At 39.3% G+C, this 17,259-nt stretch overlaps 1 protein-coding gene across 4 annotated transcripts in view; it reads left to right on the forward strand.

The window, feature by feature from the left end:
• Nucleotides 1–17,259, forward strand: part of ccdc146 (coiled-coil domain containing 146) — a 48,633-nt gene that overhangs the window by 13,732 nt on the left and 17,642 nt on the right. For all 4 annotated transcript variants that reach the window (XM_042402862.1, XM_042402865.1, XM_042402863.1 and 1 more), the window contains exons 3-14: nucleotides 3,790–3,872; nucleotides 4,571–4,786; nucleotides 8,064–8,121; nucleotides 11,313–11,395; nucleotides 11,630–11,723; nucleotides 11,846–11,919; nucleotides 12,835–13,062; nucleotides 13,189–13,278; nucleotides 13,722–13,818; nucleotides 15,115–15,207; nucleotides 15,570–15,737; nucleotides 16,486–16,574. In XM_042402862.1, coding sequence (XP_042258796.1) covers nucleotides 3,790–3,872; nucleotides 4,571–4,786; nucleotides 8,064–8,121; nucleotides 11,313–11,395; nucleotides 11,630–11,723; nucleotides 11,846–11,919; nucleotides 12,835–13,062; nucleotides 13,189–13,278; nucleotides 13,722–13,818; nucleotides 15,115–15,207; nucleotides 15,570–15,737; nucleotides 16,486–16,574 — 1,373 coding nt within the window. The remainder of the gene's footprint in view (nucleotides 1–3,789; nucleotides 3,873–4,570; nucleotides 4,787–8,063; nucleotides 8,122–11,312; nucleotides 11,396–11,629; nucleotides 11,724–11,845; nucleotides 11,920–12,834; nucleotides 13,063–13,188; nucleotides 13,279–13,721; nucleotides 13,819–15,114; nucleotides 15,208–15,569; nucleotides 15,738–16,485; nucleotides 16,575–17,259) is intronic.

A 17,259-nucleotide genomic window follows, 5' to 3' on the forward strand; every position in this document is an offset into this window, starting at 1 on the left:
CCCACAAACATTATTCAAACATTATGCAATTTCATGGAGCATCTCATAGAAAGTCTGAAGCCATACAAGCTATTAAAATTGTTTATTCTCTGGAGTTGGATCCTCACCCAGTGACTTTTGCAGTCTGGATGTTACCCTACTTAGACTCACAGTAAGCTCATTAACTTGGAACTGATGATTTGTTTTTGGGGCATAGTTATTACTTCAGTGTGCTAACAGAATCTTTTGTGATTCATAACCATGGGTCACGTAATTAGGAGGCCGACGCTCCCTGGCATCGAAAGTGCGAGGAACCTATTGTTTTTGTTATTCTTGTACGACATTGCATTTTTAAGGGCTTGGGATGCTTGAAAACTCATGAAAATTGGCACACACGTCAGAACTGGCGAAAATTGCGAAGTTCTGTAGTGACTGGGCTCGGGCGTGGCCAGCAGGCTCCATAGTGCCCCCAAACACAGGGCTATGTTGGGATAAATGTTACTTTATGTTCATGAAATTCAGTGGGATCATTGTTCTCATCATCAATACATTTTTTTGAATTTTTTTTCACCTGGCAGGAAGTCATTTTGGATCTTGTGTGTCAATTCTCATTTTACGAACACGTTTTAAGCCTTAAGAGTGCACAAAAACTCACAAAACCTCGCACCCATGTTCAAACTAGTAAATATTTCGATTTGATATCGTAATTGGGCTTGGGCGACAGTCTTGTACCGCACATTGGCTTTATAGTGCCCCCTAATTAGTTCTGGGATTTTTGAGGTGCTAGGGGTGCTCGAAGACTCACAGAGCTTTGCATGCTTGAGGATTTATACATTTTAGTACGGAGTCATAGTCATTGCACCACCTACTGGCAACAGGAAGCAAGCCTTATGTTACAAACTTCCTTTGATTTGTGTACAATAATAATAATCATTTGGTGCGTGTTTTCTAGCACCACATAGCGGACACAGGTAGTGATATTTATCTCCGACATGCAATGTCCAATATTCATGAAAATGTATATCCATGTCAGCTGCCCTCTGGTAAATGTATTGCTACATGTCATAGTTCATCAAATGTATACACAAATTCCAATATGTCACCTCCAGCACCACATACTGGCACCTGGCAAATAATATTCTACCCATTCACACAGTGTTCGATAATCATGAAAATTAAAAGAAAAACTACGGCTGCCGCTCCCTCCGACGCACGTTAGGTGCGAGGGCCCATTCATCGCTGCTTGAGCAGCTTTAATTAGATTTCTTTTTTTTTTCTGGGGCTCCAATGGCTCCAACACATGTCATATTTCTAGAGAAGTGACACACTTTCGTATAATTGATTTCATCTCCAGAAGTGGCGCTCAGCCCTGATAGAGGAGCACTCCAGAAAGGAAAATATTACCGCACAAAACATCCCCTTACAAAGTGATTCATTCTGGCTGTCGGCTCAGCTCCAATTCAAACAGTCAATATCGGGACATGATGGCAGAGATACACACACACGCGCACACACACACAGGGAGAGATGGTGATGCAGTGCTGTGCCTCCTAGCGATGGTCATTATTTTTCTCCCTGAGGGTGCAGAGTATTAAAGCCCAGAGCTTCACTTTGTTACACATACCTGCTGCACTACACACTCATATGACTGGAAGGTTTTTAGTGCTGTTCTGCAGTACAGACCTGTCACATTTGCATGCGTGTGTGTGTGTGTGTGTGTGTGTGTGTGTGTGTGGGTGGAAGGGAGGGGGAGTAGACAGACAGTTACTGTATGTGCTTGCATAAATATATTTCAGTGATTGTCTCTATCTCCCTTCAAAGATGGTCCGCCACATGTGAGCCTCAAGCAGCCATGCCATAAAAAGCTTCCAATACTCTACTGCTGAAGATAAATCTTGGCACCAGAATTAGAGAGGCTGCCTGAAACAGCTTCAAGCTATTTCTCTCGGATAAATGTCCTGTGTACGGCCAGGATGTCTGTCGCATCGCTCAGGATGTCTGTCGCATCGCTGATTTGGCATCTGTATTGGCATCTGTGTTGCTGAAAACACAACGCTGACCTGATTTGATGTCTCATTTAACCCCACATTGCTATTTTTGTTTCAGAAAGATGAGATAATTGCACAGGTTCCTGTAATTTGCTGTTTTTTAGGAGTGAATATTAGATTACATGACTAATGTTGTATCATTGTTGCAGTTAGAGATCAATTAGGACCAGATGAGCAGCTTAGCACTTCAAGATGTACTGTAAGACTTAATCATACTTTAAATATTTTAAGCACAGATTGTGTAATACTAGTCAGGTGTTTTGCTTGTAGTGATGTGACCTTGGGTGACTGCTAATGCACAAACATCTGAATAAATTTTTATTAACAAGAACCCTAATCTGCATCATTCACAACATTCATATCTCTGTCCTTTCAGCCCTTGGAACGTGGTCGGACAGGCACTTGCGAGCGCATTTGACAATATCCCAGATAAACAATATAACGGAATGAATCTAAAAACATAATCGGCTATCCCTAATGTTTGAAGTCAGGGGAAGAGATATCGGTCTGTGTTTGTGTGTGTTCATTGCCATTAGATTACCTGCTACACAGTCCGACCTGAGATATATTCAGTCCTGCAGCTCTTTGATACAGACAAGGCTATCCCTCATTACACCCCGCTCTACCAACCTGGCTCTGAAGATAAGAGTGTGAACACCTGTCCTCTGTTTCTATCACCGTTACACACACAGAACTACCTCACCACAGAGAAATTTAACAACTCTTACAGATGATTATTTTTTTTTGTTGCAGTGCCGTTCACCTGATATCTTTTTTCTTTGCTGTTTTTTTTTGTCTTTTCGCCAAGGTTTCACAGCTGCATACTGTATCTTTATCAGCTTTTTTTTTTAAATCATTCATGGCTAGCGGTACCTTTTTTAATCTGGAGAACTGTAGTTGTTGTTTATGGGCCATTGTCAACAATTTTTCTTCTCCTTTTGCGATTGCAGATAGCGGGAGGTTGTTTTTTATACTGATCAGGATAAGGTGTTCTGATTCTGTGATATGTGCTGTGACGATAAAAGTTTATTCAGCCCAACTTGGGTTAAATCCCATTTTCAGGCATCAGGGAGTTGGGCTTTGTTGTGCTCGATCACACTTTGTCGTGGCAAGTCAAGACAGATATAAAGGAGCTTTTTGTTACAACAGTAACTGAAATTTGAGCAAATTACAGCAGAAACAAAACAATTTTTGTCAAAAAGTTTGGACTATTATAAAATTTTAAACTCTGTCAGAGTCTTCAGGGATTTAGTTTTCAACTTCTGGAACTTAATTTTGTCACTAAACAATATTACACAAAACTGCTTACTGGTCAGAATTGTATCTGGTTCCTAGCAGTATTGCCTTATTGCATATTCTATGTGGCGGGAAAATGGCAACAAGAGATTTCCACAGTCTGAGATATTCTATCAATATCTTTAGCTTTTTATACAGGCAGCAGCTCTGGGTCAGATCAAAGTGAAACCTGAGCTGGCAAACCCATGCAGGAAGATTTGTAGCCAACTTAGTTGAATAAAGCCAAAAAGTTTAGGATGTCTGGCTGTAGCTGGACTCTTTAGATGTGGATGATTGACAAAGGGGAAAATAGTAAATCCCAGCCACCAGTCATGCTGATAGGATTTTGGAAATGTGGGTTAAGTCTGTCTACCATACAGAAACAGATCCCACACACTTGAAGTTCTCATAAACTATGAATAATCTTTTTTACAATCTGTTTTACATGTCTATATAATTGGTAATATTCCTTTTTTGTGCTCCCCAGTTGTTGTCATTGGGCAAAATCAGCAAAACCAAAGTGGCCACATTGAAAGCCAGCTACAGGCAACTCCATGACACTCTGAAGAGGTAAGTTTTCCTTGGTGCAAAAGTTATATTTTTTTAATGTTATATTTTCAAGCTATATTTTGACTGCAAAGATCCTGACAGCACAGCGCAGCAGTGAAGTGGGGAGACATCAGACTTGCGTTCAGTTCTTGTGACAGCCGGAATCCGTCCGACTGACGTGTCCTTGAAAAAGACTTCTTATCAGATCCAGTTCAGTCAACCACTTGCTTCTGAGGGGACATTTTGAAGCTTGGACTGGGGTTATTTCTCAGTTAATTGAGCCGAGAAATCCTAATTTGAGAAAAAGGGGTGAAAGCAAAGATGTAGCTGAGGTGGTACGAGGAAGTTAGAACCACTTCAACTGGCTGCCCCAAGCTGTACTTCCCTTTAAGTTTTAACACTTAAGTCTAAACTTAATTGAACAATGAGTCTGAAAATCCTTACCAAAGCACAAAGTAGAAGTGAAATTAACTTGAGTCTAAAAAAATCTAAATGTGCACATTGAAATTCATTGGCTCAGTGCTTAGGAGTCAGAAAGATAAGTGGCTATGATTACACACGCATGATACAACAGTCTTTGTGGTACAATCCAATTCAGACAATAGTTAAGACTCTTTAGACTATTTCTAGTTACAGGATTTGTATATGTGGCTTTTTGCCCAGCAGTTAGTATCTGTACATTGCATACCGCACACTTAAACCATTGTTCCATCCAACAGTACTCAGGATTCAGAGATCCATCTCTTGGGAGAGGCAAAGAGGTATCGTGCTGAGTTGGAGAAGCTGCAGGCCAAGGTGGAGAGAACAGAGGAGCAGAGTACCTCTGAGGAGCCTGAAAGTGAGGTCAATGAACTGAGGCAACAGCTCCTGCAGGCATACAATGAACTGAAAGCAGCCGAGGACAGAGAGTACAAGATGCAACACGAACTGAAGTGGTGAGCTGTACAGGATGTTAACAAACAGGAAGCTAACGATCATGAATATTGCATTCACTCATGCTACAACTTTCATTTTCAGACAGATATTAAATTAAATGTCAGATGAATCAAAACAAAAATGGCATTTGATACAAGAAAAGAAATATATCTACTACAAACATATAGTTACTGACAATACTACAAACTAATACAACTGTAGCTTTGTCTATGTAACACACACACACACACATATCAGCTCATGGTTACTTTTGGGGACATTACATAGAATTACATTCATTTCCTAGAGACTTAGCCTAACCCTAACCTTAACCACTGACCCAAAAATCAGCCTTTTTCCACGGCTTTTGTCCCCAGTTGGACAAGCCGTCCCTAATGAACATCCCCAGTTAACACACACACACACACACATACACACACAGACGTGCCTCACACCACAAAGAAGAGCCCAAGAGACAGAAGAGAGTAAGGACAAAACACAGAAGTGAAACAGGAGCGGCAAAGAGAAAAGTTGTGTACAGTAGCAGATTTTACGCGTGCATGGACACATACACACTCATGGGTATACGGGTACACACACACACACACACACACAGTCACAGATGAGTAACTAGGGACCAAACGCTGAGGTGAGCTTCATGAGGCAGCATCTTCACAAGTTTTTATTGACTTTAGAGGGAGGTGAAGGTGAAAGAGTACAAGAGGCGCGCGCACACACACAGTATTGGCACAGTGTGCATTGCTTGGCCCTGCAGAATTAATCTTGCTCGTTGAAAGTAGTTCTTTCAATAAGAAAAAAGTAGTCACAATGATTGAAAGTAGTCACAATGATAAGCAGAAAAACTTTTGTCACTTTCAGTGTTAACGTAAAATAAATGTCGTTTCTGTTTCAGTAGCCACATTTCAAAATCACGTGTTTGCTTGTCTGAGCTTTTCTGACGTCAGCACTGGTATTCGTTTCTTTTCCTCTCCTCTAATCCTTTCCTTTCGCTCCCATGAGCCTCTTTTTTTCATCAGAACCAATTTTCCTCCTTTCTGCTGCAGGTTTCTCTTTTCCTTCCTCCAGCTCACTCAACACTGCTATCTGTGTGTCCAAAGGGTCAAGCACACCCACAGAAATGGAAAAGAACGCACTCACTCAAGTATCTCCCTCTATGCTGTACACAAACTCTTTTTTATCAAGGGCCAAAGGGAGTTTATTGGAACATTGCTAAGCAACATGATAACGTACACCATGACCTTTTTTTTTTTAAAACAAAGTAATGTCTACACTGGGACCCTTGCATATATCCAAGAGTTGCAAGCAGTTCAACTAAAGAGCAATATTCAGAAGCCCAAACAGGAAGCACAAACTCTGTAAACAGGTTAAAATGTCTTCAAATGTTTTCATAAGCATTGACAGTATTTGAAATGTCTTTTGGAGTGTTTCAAGTTTAAGCCCTGTAGGCAGTTGAGTGGTCACTTTGTATTTAAGCACCGAATGAAGTTGAACTATCATTCAAAGAGCGGGAGATGAAAGCAGGTGAAATGTCAGTCGAAGATGAAGCACCAGAGATAGTCTCAGGGTGTGAACTGTAAATAGTTAAAGTGTCAGTTGTTATGAAAGCAGTTGAAATGTCAATTAGAGTATTTGAGCTGTCAGTTGAAGAGAGAAAAATGATTTGTTTCACTGTCAGCTGATGTGTAGAGGGCTGAGAGGAGCTGAAATCTCTGTTGAAGTAGAAGCGCTAGAAATAGTTGAGGTGCGTGCAGTGTACTGTAAATACTTAAAGTGTCAGTCAGTTCAACAGCTGAGAAAAGTTTGAGGGCGGAAGAGGGAGAGAGTGCGTGATGAAAATTTTGAGAGGGTCTGAAAAGAGCATGAACTCTGATTACTTAAGAACTATGAAAGGCGGAAGCATATGAGGAGCTAATCTGGTGACTGGTTTTAAAGTGTAAATGAAGTTTCGGGGTGAAAAATGGGAAATGAATATGAAGAAGAAGAGTTTTAAAGGTCTAAATGAGAGGAGAATTATTTAGCTTAAACTCTATGCCCAAGGATCATTTCTAGAAAGTCGAATATTCCTCATACTCCCTATTTACTCAACAGTTTAGTCCTTTAAACAGATCTCTTTTTTTAATATCTCCTCTGAATTACATTTGACCCTGGATTGCTTCAGCAATATTAAACCACTCACTGCACATAAGCTCACGACTGTACTGCAACGATATGATCTGTAGGATACAGTGTTTTTTTTTAGTGCAGAGCACACACGCTGAGGCAGGGAGTTGGAGGCCTAGCAGTAATTGAAATATTAAATGAAAACCACTTACAGAGCATTCTCCCAGGATGCAGGAATAGACAGTATTAGACGGTGAGTGTGCATATTATTTGTGACAGTAGTGAGCTCTCTTGTCCTTTCATCATCTCTGTTTCTCCCTCTTCTCTTTCATCTCCTCCAGCTTAAATATCTTCCCCTCTTCCTGACTTCTGTTCTTTTTTTTCCGCCCCCCTTTCGCCTCTCCCTTTGTCCAAATGGCTGACAGTCCGCATATGACAAGCAGATGCTCGCCATGCAAATGTGCTTTTTTTAAAATATCTTTGCGTCCTTTATCTTCAGCCAAACAGATACACGGAAATTCAGCTTCTCCCCCCCCGACTCACATACTTTAGCATTCATGCAGTTTAAATATATCCGTTAATATCCGATACATCAACTTGTCAGGAAGATAAATATCATTTACTTTGTGAAACGTGCAGCTGTACACTGTACATCTGCTATTGTAAGGTTTTTCACAATGACGGAGTTGACTTGGAATTATTTCATGCAAACTTTAATCAACTGTTTAAAAAATGCCTGCCGCAGGGAGATGAAAAATTCATAGAAATTATGCTTTTAAATGCACATTTATACTGTGTTGGGGTGATTTTCTGTGTTTATGTATGAGGAGCATATAGGTTTTTTAATTCACTTACTAATGAGGTTTCATACCTTTTTTTTTTATTATTCGAACTTTTAAATAATAAGGGTTCTTCATCCTTGACTTTTCAATGTTTTTTTGTTACAGTAAGAAGAATTTATACCATTTAACAAGAGTTTGGTTCACAGGAAAGTTCACATCAATGTATTTTTAAACACCTAAAAAGAGGTTCCGCTGAATGCATTCCTGATTCTGTCGAACAAGGAACTGAAACATGTTGTTTTTTTTCTCTTCATAACTTCATTAGTTCGGTTTTCTTTTTCACATTTCATTCACACTTCCTCTCCTCTCCTCACCTTACCTCACCCCAATGCAGTCTCTGGGAAGAGAAGCGGTGTCTGGAGAGAGAAAATGAGATTCTGCCGAAACCTGCTGTAAGTTCATCATTGCACCTTTCCGGTCTAGTCTCGGGGACGTGGATTACAACTGCAACAATGGTTTTCAGAGAGGATAAATATGAGTTTCACTTTAAGCCTCCATCCAGGTTTAATCCCTCAATATGAAGACTTGCACTTGGCGGATAGAACCATGTTAAGAAATGTGAAGCTAAAACATTTTATATAACAGTCTCCCATTCAGAAGAACAAGTTTTAATCCTTGTGTCAGATAGAGAGAGGGGTTTTTAACCTTTGTTTAAGCAGGAAAATCAAGTTAGTCAATAGTGGCTGGCAATCATCCACAAAGGTTACTGATAGCATTAAAACATCTTCACTTTCACATTATAGAAATACACAACAAAGGAAGTAAATATATTATTTAAACTTGGTAAAAAATACATCATAAAAATCTACACTCAGACTCTCAGAGCCAAATATGTCTGGTCAGTGGGCAGCTGTTGGTAGCATACTTGATTCCTGTATGAATGTCTACTCCCACTCCAACTCAAAGAATTACATATACTGTAGTAGTGCCCACACTATATATAAGTTATATCTCACGACTAACCGTGGGAGGAGTATTGTGTGGAGGGCCGACAACCCCCTTCTCTGTGATATAATCACAATATACCACGGCTAGTCGTGAGATATTGCTTTTATATAACAGTTACCAAATATTACATTACAGAAATTATAGACACAATCCAATAAAAAACAGTTTTATTGAGTAACAATTACATGACAAGAGTCATTTACAAGGAAGTAGTCCCTGCTGCTTGTGGTTGCTATGCAACGTTAGTAAACTGCTAAACTAATATTCAAGCTAGTCAGCAATCTAACCAGAGTTTATTTATTCACATTAATTTGAATGTTCCCATTAATTGTACAGCCATGGAAAAACATCCAGCATCATTGGGTCACATTGCAAAGTGTTTGCAATTAAGTTAGGCTGACTAACTTTGTTAAGGGAGGCGTTGCTTGGTGTGGCGAGGATGCTGCTCCACCTTCTCTGGACACTGAGCTTCGGTGAACAATAGTTCTGGAGAGAGCTCTCACATTTGTGCCCGTTGACAGACATTATCTGTCTTGCTTCAAGGCATCCGAAAGCTTTTGCACCATGGTGCTGCAGAGACAGTGGTTGGTGGAGCTCTGCGTCGTCCCTGCTTGCTTACAGATGGCGGGCAACATTTTAATTGTAGCCATAGAGTGATAATTAAAAATAGAACTGTAGAAAGGACATTAAATGTCACAGCTGTAGTATATGTTCATTATACTATGCCTATCAACCAATCAGATTGCGAGATGTTAACTACCAATTTTATAAATAATAATATACATGAATCTTTGCAAGTTGCTTTTGAAGGAAACACAATAAAAATATGAATTTTCAATTCACACTAAAATCCCAGTATCTACTTGATGCTGTGAGATGTCTACAGTATTATAATGCTATGGGTCACTTTAATACTATATTACTCTATAATGCTGTAGGAAATTCAGCACTGTATTACTTTATTATTTACTCAATCAGAAGTCTGCACCACCACATTATATAGTTCAGTTTGAGCTTTTCTAACACATGGACAGACATGGAACGCTTAAGTGGCTGATGAAAAGTCAGCACTAAAAATTGTGTTGAAAATCTGATTAGAGGAACAAGAATATGCACATAACAACGTTAGAGTTGTCTCAAGGAGGATTGCATCAACAATAATCCACTTATCAAACTTAAAATTCTGTTGACTGTGCCGCTAATGGCAAGGGAAGGTTAGAGTTTGTGCTTTGTAGAACTTGATTCATTAATCCAGCAGCTTGCATCAGTGAACTTTTGGATTTTGGATACTTCTTGGCTCAACTATGCAACTACGGATTTATTACTGATTGCAGCTACAAAACATTCCAAATTTGCTACAACTCTGCTTTTGTACCTCTGGTTAATGTCATTTCCAAAACTACAGTGTCCATGAGTCAGTATTTAGTTACATTCAACAAACCAAACAAACAGGGAAAAAATGTGATTTTGAAGAAATGAAGCTAAATTATCAGTGGCCATAACATAACCAAATCATTTAGTAGACCCACATGAGCCATTGTGTTGAGTAACATAAAAGGTAATCATTAAAAGTGAATTTACATCAGCAAAATACGCTGTAGGGAGCCGTTATTGCAGTAAACCAGTTGCAGCAATTGCTTAAGTTCCACAGTGTAGTATTTTAGTAGTATTTATAGAGGTACTTTATGGATAAAAACATTTCACTTCCACTTCTTTATGAGAACACACAACCTTAGGAGACGGATGAACAAGACTTAATATTTACAACAGAGAGAGAAGTGGTACTTGTTGTTTGTTAACAGTCGAATAACATTCAAATACCAAAACACAAGAAGGTATTAACAGAAGCTACTGCATTTAACAGAACAGTTCAAGACAGTGATTATGTTAATGTAATGGAGTGTATGTATGAAAGGGTCATTTTCTGTACAAGTCCTTTTCCCATTGTTATGGAAACAATGTGTCTCATTGGATTGGGCCTTCAATCTAATGAGTCATTCAAAGGCGGCCGGGAGGAGTTTGCATTCTTCTCTCTCTGTCACACACAAACACATACAGCCTTGTCAGACATGATTAACAGGGTACAAAAACAAAAACTAGCTTTAAAGGAGATGACATTTATGAAATTGAATTGAGGACAGCTGCTTTACAACAGTTGCAATTGAAGTTCATATTCATGCTTGTAAAATGATCTCAGTGTAATCCAACATTTTTTCCAGCAATGTTTGAGTGTCAAACAAGTCTTTGTTTCATGGTAAGGAGTGATGACGATTCAATTTCAGGAATCAAACTAGAACTTGTTATAAAACTGTAAAATTCCCCTAAAACTGAAACAACGTAAGGACTTGACTCAAGCATCATAATAATCTGATTTAAAATCTGAAATACGCAAACCTCACTCAGACACAAGCAATACAGACAGATTGGAACAAAAATATGTTCATAACTTTCAAGAAATGAAAACCGAAATGCAAAGGTTGAAACCAACTCTGAAAAATTAGGATCAGATACTAAGAAAAGAGGGGGGGGACAAATGGTATTTTGGCTGTGCAGCCTGTGCTGAATTAAATTCTCATCATTGACCCGATATTCTTGATATATGATCTAATATTCATACTGCTGGTTGATCCTCCAGGAGCTGGAGAGCAGAACAAAGACCCTGCAGGACAAATATGAGGATCTGAGAAAAGAGGTGGCTCAGAGACAAGTGGAAGTCAGGTATTTCAATTTCAATTATCCAGTTGGTGCACAAGGAGCACATATGTAGTTTTTTTTTTTTTGCATTGCCCTGTAAACTGATACTCTCTTTATGGCGTTGTCTTTATTTATGTGATTCCTCAGAATTATTAAACTGGCTCATTTTAATAAGAAGCACTGCAGCTGAATCTAATCCATTTTTTTTTAGAACACAAATGTACTTTAATGTGTATCTTGCACTCATGCCCTGCACAGAAGTCTGATGGAAGATGTGGAAACCCATGAAACGCAGCTATTGAAGGAACAGAAAGAGCTGGGAGACAAGAAGAAGATCATAGAGCTCAGAGAGGTCTGTGTGTGTGTTTGTGTGTGTGTGTGAGCACAGCTTACAGCACACCATCAATAAAATAACAAATCATCTGCTTTCTTTCACATGTTTGTGTGTCTCTGTCTCTCTTTCTGTGTTACAAGGATGAGAAAGCACGGCTCATCAGCATACCTGACCAGATTTCAAAGGAGATAGAAAGGAAACGCTCTAAGAGGGAGTAAGTACATTCAACCCCTTAACAATCTGTATTTAAGAAGCGCAGGAAAGTTAATGTTCCAAACACTGGGGATAAAGGCCCAAAATGAGCTACTTAAGGTCCCTTAGTGAGACAACACTGAGAAGAAAAGACAACAGAAGTACAGTTTGGAAATTGATTCACTCCCTGATTTATACAATCCTCCTGTCGGTTAGCTCAAATCCCTCTGTAATCTGTCTCCTCCGGTTCATCTTGATCTCTAATACAAGAAAGTAATGGATGAACTGAGTTAACATACTGTAGTTTTCATAGCAGAAACAGCATGTGCTGTGATTTGTTTTTGCTTAGTGTAACTTAAGGTCAGACCTGATATGAAACAAACAGAATTTGTGCAAATCTGAAGAAAAAGATCAATCTTTTTCATTCAGTTTCCTGCAGGAACCATCGTTTTCCAGATTTATACTTGTTGTTCACTTCTGCAAATTATCTCTGCGCTCCTCTGGATGTACAGTAGAGTTTGCGACTCTGTGGCAAGGCGCATTTTAGTTCAAATGAGGAACTAAAAAACAGACTACTATTTGTTTCAACATTCAAATGATTCACAAGGATTTGAAGATGTCCAGCCTTTTTAAATTAATAGAAATTGCGACCACATGCATCAGCCATCATTCATTTCATATTCAAGTGCAGCCTCGCTGCAGTCTCTTTTATGTTTATTTCATATTAACATTTGGGTTGCAACTGATGCAGTGGAATTGACTGTATGAGCCACGCAACTTGAAATTCACAAAGCTGAGGGGTACTGGGGGGATGTATGTAAAAGATTGATGCATATGCTGTTATTTCATAAGACATGCACTTTGACAGTGCCAGTCTGGAGTAATAAACAGATACTGACACTCTTCCTTCTGTTTTCCCCCCACAAACACACATCAGAGCTGCAATGAAGAAGATGGAAATGATAAACACAGAGATTTCAGAAATAGAGCAGCAAGTGAAGGAGGTGGAAGAGCGTAATCATTCCCTCGGATCAAAGAAGAAGGAGGCGATGAAGGAGCTGGAGGGTGTCAGGGCCCGGGTAGAGGCCGGTCAGAGGGAGTGCAGGCAGCTGCTGAAAGAGCAGGAGGTCAAGAAGGAGGAGGAGGTTGAAGTCATGGGGATCAGGTATATGCTCTTAACAAAATCACAGTCAAAAACCGACACTGGTGAGGGCAAATGTGATTTAATGAAATAAACTTTTGGGTTGTTTTTTTTTGTTTTCACTCATGTCGCTTTGTTTTTCATCACCAGGGGTATCCTGGAAATGAAGCTGCAGAACATCATGTGTGACAGAAAGTACCTGTATGAGAGTCAATCTTTGCAGCTCAGGGAGAAAAACAGGTACAGAATGATGTCAAACTGAGCATCCATCCCACCACTAAATGAGTCCCCACATACCAATAAAACTTTATTACACACTGTCCATGAGAAGGTTTTGCACTGTAAACCTAAAATAAACAGTATATACATTGCGGCAAGAAACATTCAGCTAAAGAGTTTTACACCTTAATTACTACCAAATGTCATTCTTGCCAACTTGTTGCCGCACTCTTCAGTCTCTGTGCATAGTACTTTTTAAACACTTTTATTATTTATTTGAACAAAAGAGTTCCCAAGCAAGAGTTCAAATCATTTCTTTAGCTGCATTCTACTGTTGAAAACTTGAATATTTGACAGGAATCTGTGTATAATGAGCCTAATTTGAGAAAATACATTTCCTGAGAAAAGTGTAGCCTTATGATGATGATACACATTTCAAAAGGTTGCGTTGTGTTTTTCCTCAGGCAGATGCAAGCCCTCAAGAGGATGGAGCACGCGTCGACCATGTCTGCCGAGCAGCTCCAACACACGCAATCTACCTACGTTGAGTTACAGGCACAGGTGATGGTGATGTTACTTTTGATGCGTAAAGAAAAAGCATCAGCTCAAATTTGAAGCAATTTGAGTGTTCTTGAGTGATCCGGCATTTTTTTAGCATCTGGAAGCTTTTGTTAAGTTCCTGGAAATCTGCTCAAATTATGTGAAAAACTTTTTTACATGTAGGGTGTCTGAAGACATGCAGATTTTACCGGCAAATCTCATAATGTTAAACATTAAATATAATCCTTGTGGTTTGCAACATTATGTTTTTACTGCTACTGGCGATTGGTTCGGAAAAGATTCCAGGCTTAACAGGTGTGGGAACATTTTCAGTGTAAATGTCAGCATGCCAGTAATCGAGAAGTCGATAATCGCCATTACATCAGGAGCATTTTTTAAAAAAAAATAAAAAGTCCTGTAATTTTACTGGTGTGCAGTTTTTAAAGAGAAAGCAGATGGAAGAAGAAGAAGAAGACGCATAGGTGAGTCATGGGAAATGTGTCAGCACATTTCACAAGCACACAACAATATGAAAGGAAATCACTGTGACACATTAGAGATTTCCCACATTTAGGAAATATAGAAATCAAAGCAGCTCTAAGAAATGATTCATTCATTTCCATTAAACTGCCAATCATGAATAACTCTCACATGAGCTATTACTCACAATGAATGTGACTGTGAGGGCTGCTTAGATGAGGATTCACCAGTGTATGAGTTTACCACAAAAATTTATCTCAAAGAGGATGTGATTGATAGTTTTATTTACACAATATGTTGTTATGAACTTAACACAGAATGAGAGCTAATAAGGACTTGAAATAGTGATGGTATTTGGTGTAGTGCTACATACATATATATATATATATATATATATACATATACATGTAGCTGAAGTAAAAAAACGTGGCCTTGCATCGTCTCTTTAAAACATCTTAAATATATTGATTTAGTCTTCTTCTTCTTGTGACTAACATTTTTTAAATATGTGGCAGCGTAGTTCTATCACTGAGCAGAAAGCCTGGCAACGCTGCAGTGAGGGGCGATCCTCCGCCTAAAGGAATTCATTCTTTATTAGTCTGGGTGAACACTCTCAGTGTCACAAGATCCAACCGCGAGCAGAGAGGCCTGAAGAAATTTATGATATATAGTACTAATTATTTTGCATTCAATGTTTGATGTGGGATTGATTATGCACTGACTGAATTTAATAAGAAGTTGTGGTGATCTTTGTGCTGGATCCTCATGGTCTTTCCTTTCTCAGTATGTAAAGTCTAATGGTAATTTGATTTTTGACATTCTGCCTGGTATTTCCAGTTGGATGCCGTTCCCAAAAGAGAGGCCAGTATCCAGCGGAGGATGGAGCTTCAGAAAGAGGTGGACGCTCTCAAAGTCAGCTTTGAAAAACAGGTGGGGACGTGTGGGCACAACGTGGGTGGATACAATATCATTAGCGCCTGCAAAATGCAATGCAGTCTACTGCCGTAGCCCTCTAGAGTATGTTTAAGGAGTTTGTGAATTAATTTTAATTTAGACTGTGATTGCAAAGTGTGCATCTTGTGTAAATAAATGTCAGTTTTATAGATAAGATTTCTCCCTTTGTGATCTTTATGATCTTTTGGGGGAAAAGCTTGTGAGTTGTGCCCCCGTAGTTTCAATATCCATCCTCTATCCATCTTCCTTGTAACACAATCAATAGCACATCAATATCAGTCAAACTGGAATCAGGAGACTTTTCAACTGAGAACATTGCTAAATGTGTTCCCTCCTAGCTATCAGTCACTGAGGAGGAGAGCCAGAAGAAGCAGCAGTATGAGATGATTCAGGAGCTGCTGAGGGAGTCAAACTGCCTCCGAGAAGAACTCCACAACCTCAGATGTCTGACACAGATCAAAGCTGAGGAGAGGGGCCAGAAGCACCGTGAGCTGCTCAGGGCTGAGGTGCAACACACACACACACACACACGCTAAGGCAAACAACAGCAAAAGGATGTATGGAAAGATATAATTTCACCAGGTTTTGATGTGTTCAATGGTGCATTTGATAACATGCAGACATGCATATTTCACACATAAATATGCCAACACATCAAAGAGGGACTAAAGAAGTTTTATATTTTGGGCACTCTTGTAGTTACAGTAGCAAGAACACAAATTCATGGAGAGTAAATGTCAGGACTTTATTGCCTCTAACGGTATTGCTGTGAGTGATCATTTCAGTGTGATTTGAAAAAATACTGTATATTGAGAATACCATGCAATTTTAGTTCAGCCAAATGGAAAAAAAGAGTCTAAGGGGGGCAAATTCTGGCAGACATGACATTCATAAGTGGTTGTGGACTTCATTAAAATCAGATAAACTTGCATTTTTGAAAAGGTTATGATATCACTAATGACTACACTTAAACCCAAGTCATCAATATCCAGCTCCAAAATGAATTAATGACTTCAGAAAACTCCTAAACGTCAACACCAATGTATAAACTGACTGCTACTTTATGGATGTATTTTTTTCTTTTGTTTTTTATTTATGCAAAATATCAAAAGGAAGGGAAGCTGCTAATACTGAAAAAAGTGTCCCCTCAAATATGTTTAAAGGTTGCACTCACACACACTCACACACACACAAACACACACCAGCAAAAAGGTGATGATACTGTAGTTTCTCCCTGTGTGAACCTATCTGCAGCAAATGAACCAAAACATCCAGCAGGAACTGCGAGAAAAAGCCCTGATCATCATGGACCACAACAAGCTCAACGCTGTGCTGCAGCGCAGGTGTCACTGTTGTTTTCTCTTCTCTCTTTTCATTGTCAGCCTCCTTTCATGAAACGCAAAGGTGCGTGTCATGATAAAGAGGATTTCGGTTACAGAGAAGCTGCTAAGCTGTTAATAGGTAGTGTTAGGGAAAATATAATTACCTCATCCTCTGTCACTATCTTCCTGTCTCCTGTCCGTCTCTCTGTCTTTTACTTACTTTTTCTTTCTCTTTGTTTAATATTGAGATTATTCAATGTCAACAAGTATCTGTATAATAAGTAAAGCAAATTAAATTCTGTCTTTGATTTGGTAGAAATTCATAAGATCATCCTCTGCAGTAATTACCAAGCTAACATTGCTGTACGCCTGTATACAGTACATTGATGTTAACAGTTTCACAACTGATAATTGATTCCCTGGTTATTTGTTTGGCTCCTCTGATGTGTGTAATGGCTGGGAGCACAATTAATTCAGACATCTGCACATGTTGCCTGGGCAGAAAACCTTATCTCACTAATTGGTCATACTTCAGTGTTCCGAGTTAGACAAATGCATCTGGTACCACCCAGTACGACAGGAGGCTCTCAAAATACATTCAGCTAGGTCACGACCACACACTGGAGTCTGCCCCGAAAAAACTTCATCTAGTCAAGCAGCCACAGGGTGGGACGGTAGTTCATTATTGTGTGTCTTCTCACCATGT

Source organism: Thunnus maccoyii, chromosome 23 (genome assembly GCF_910596095.1).
Source record: "Thunnus maccoyii chromosome 23, fThuMac1.1, whole genome shotgun sequence".
Taxonomy (NCBI): domain Eukaryota; kingdom Metazoa; phylum Chordata; class Actinopteri; order Scombriformes; family Scombridae; genus Thunnus; species Thunnus maccoyii.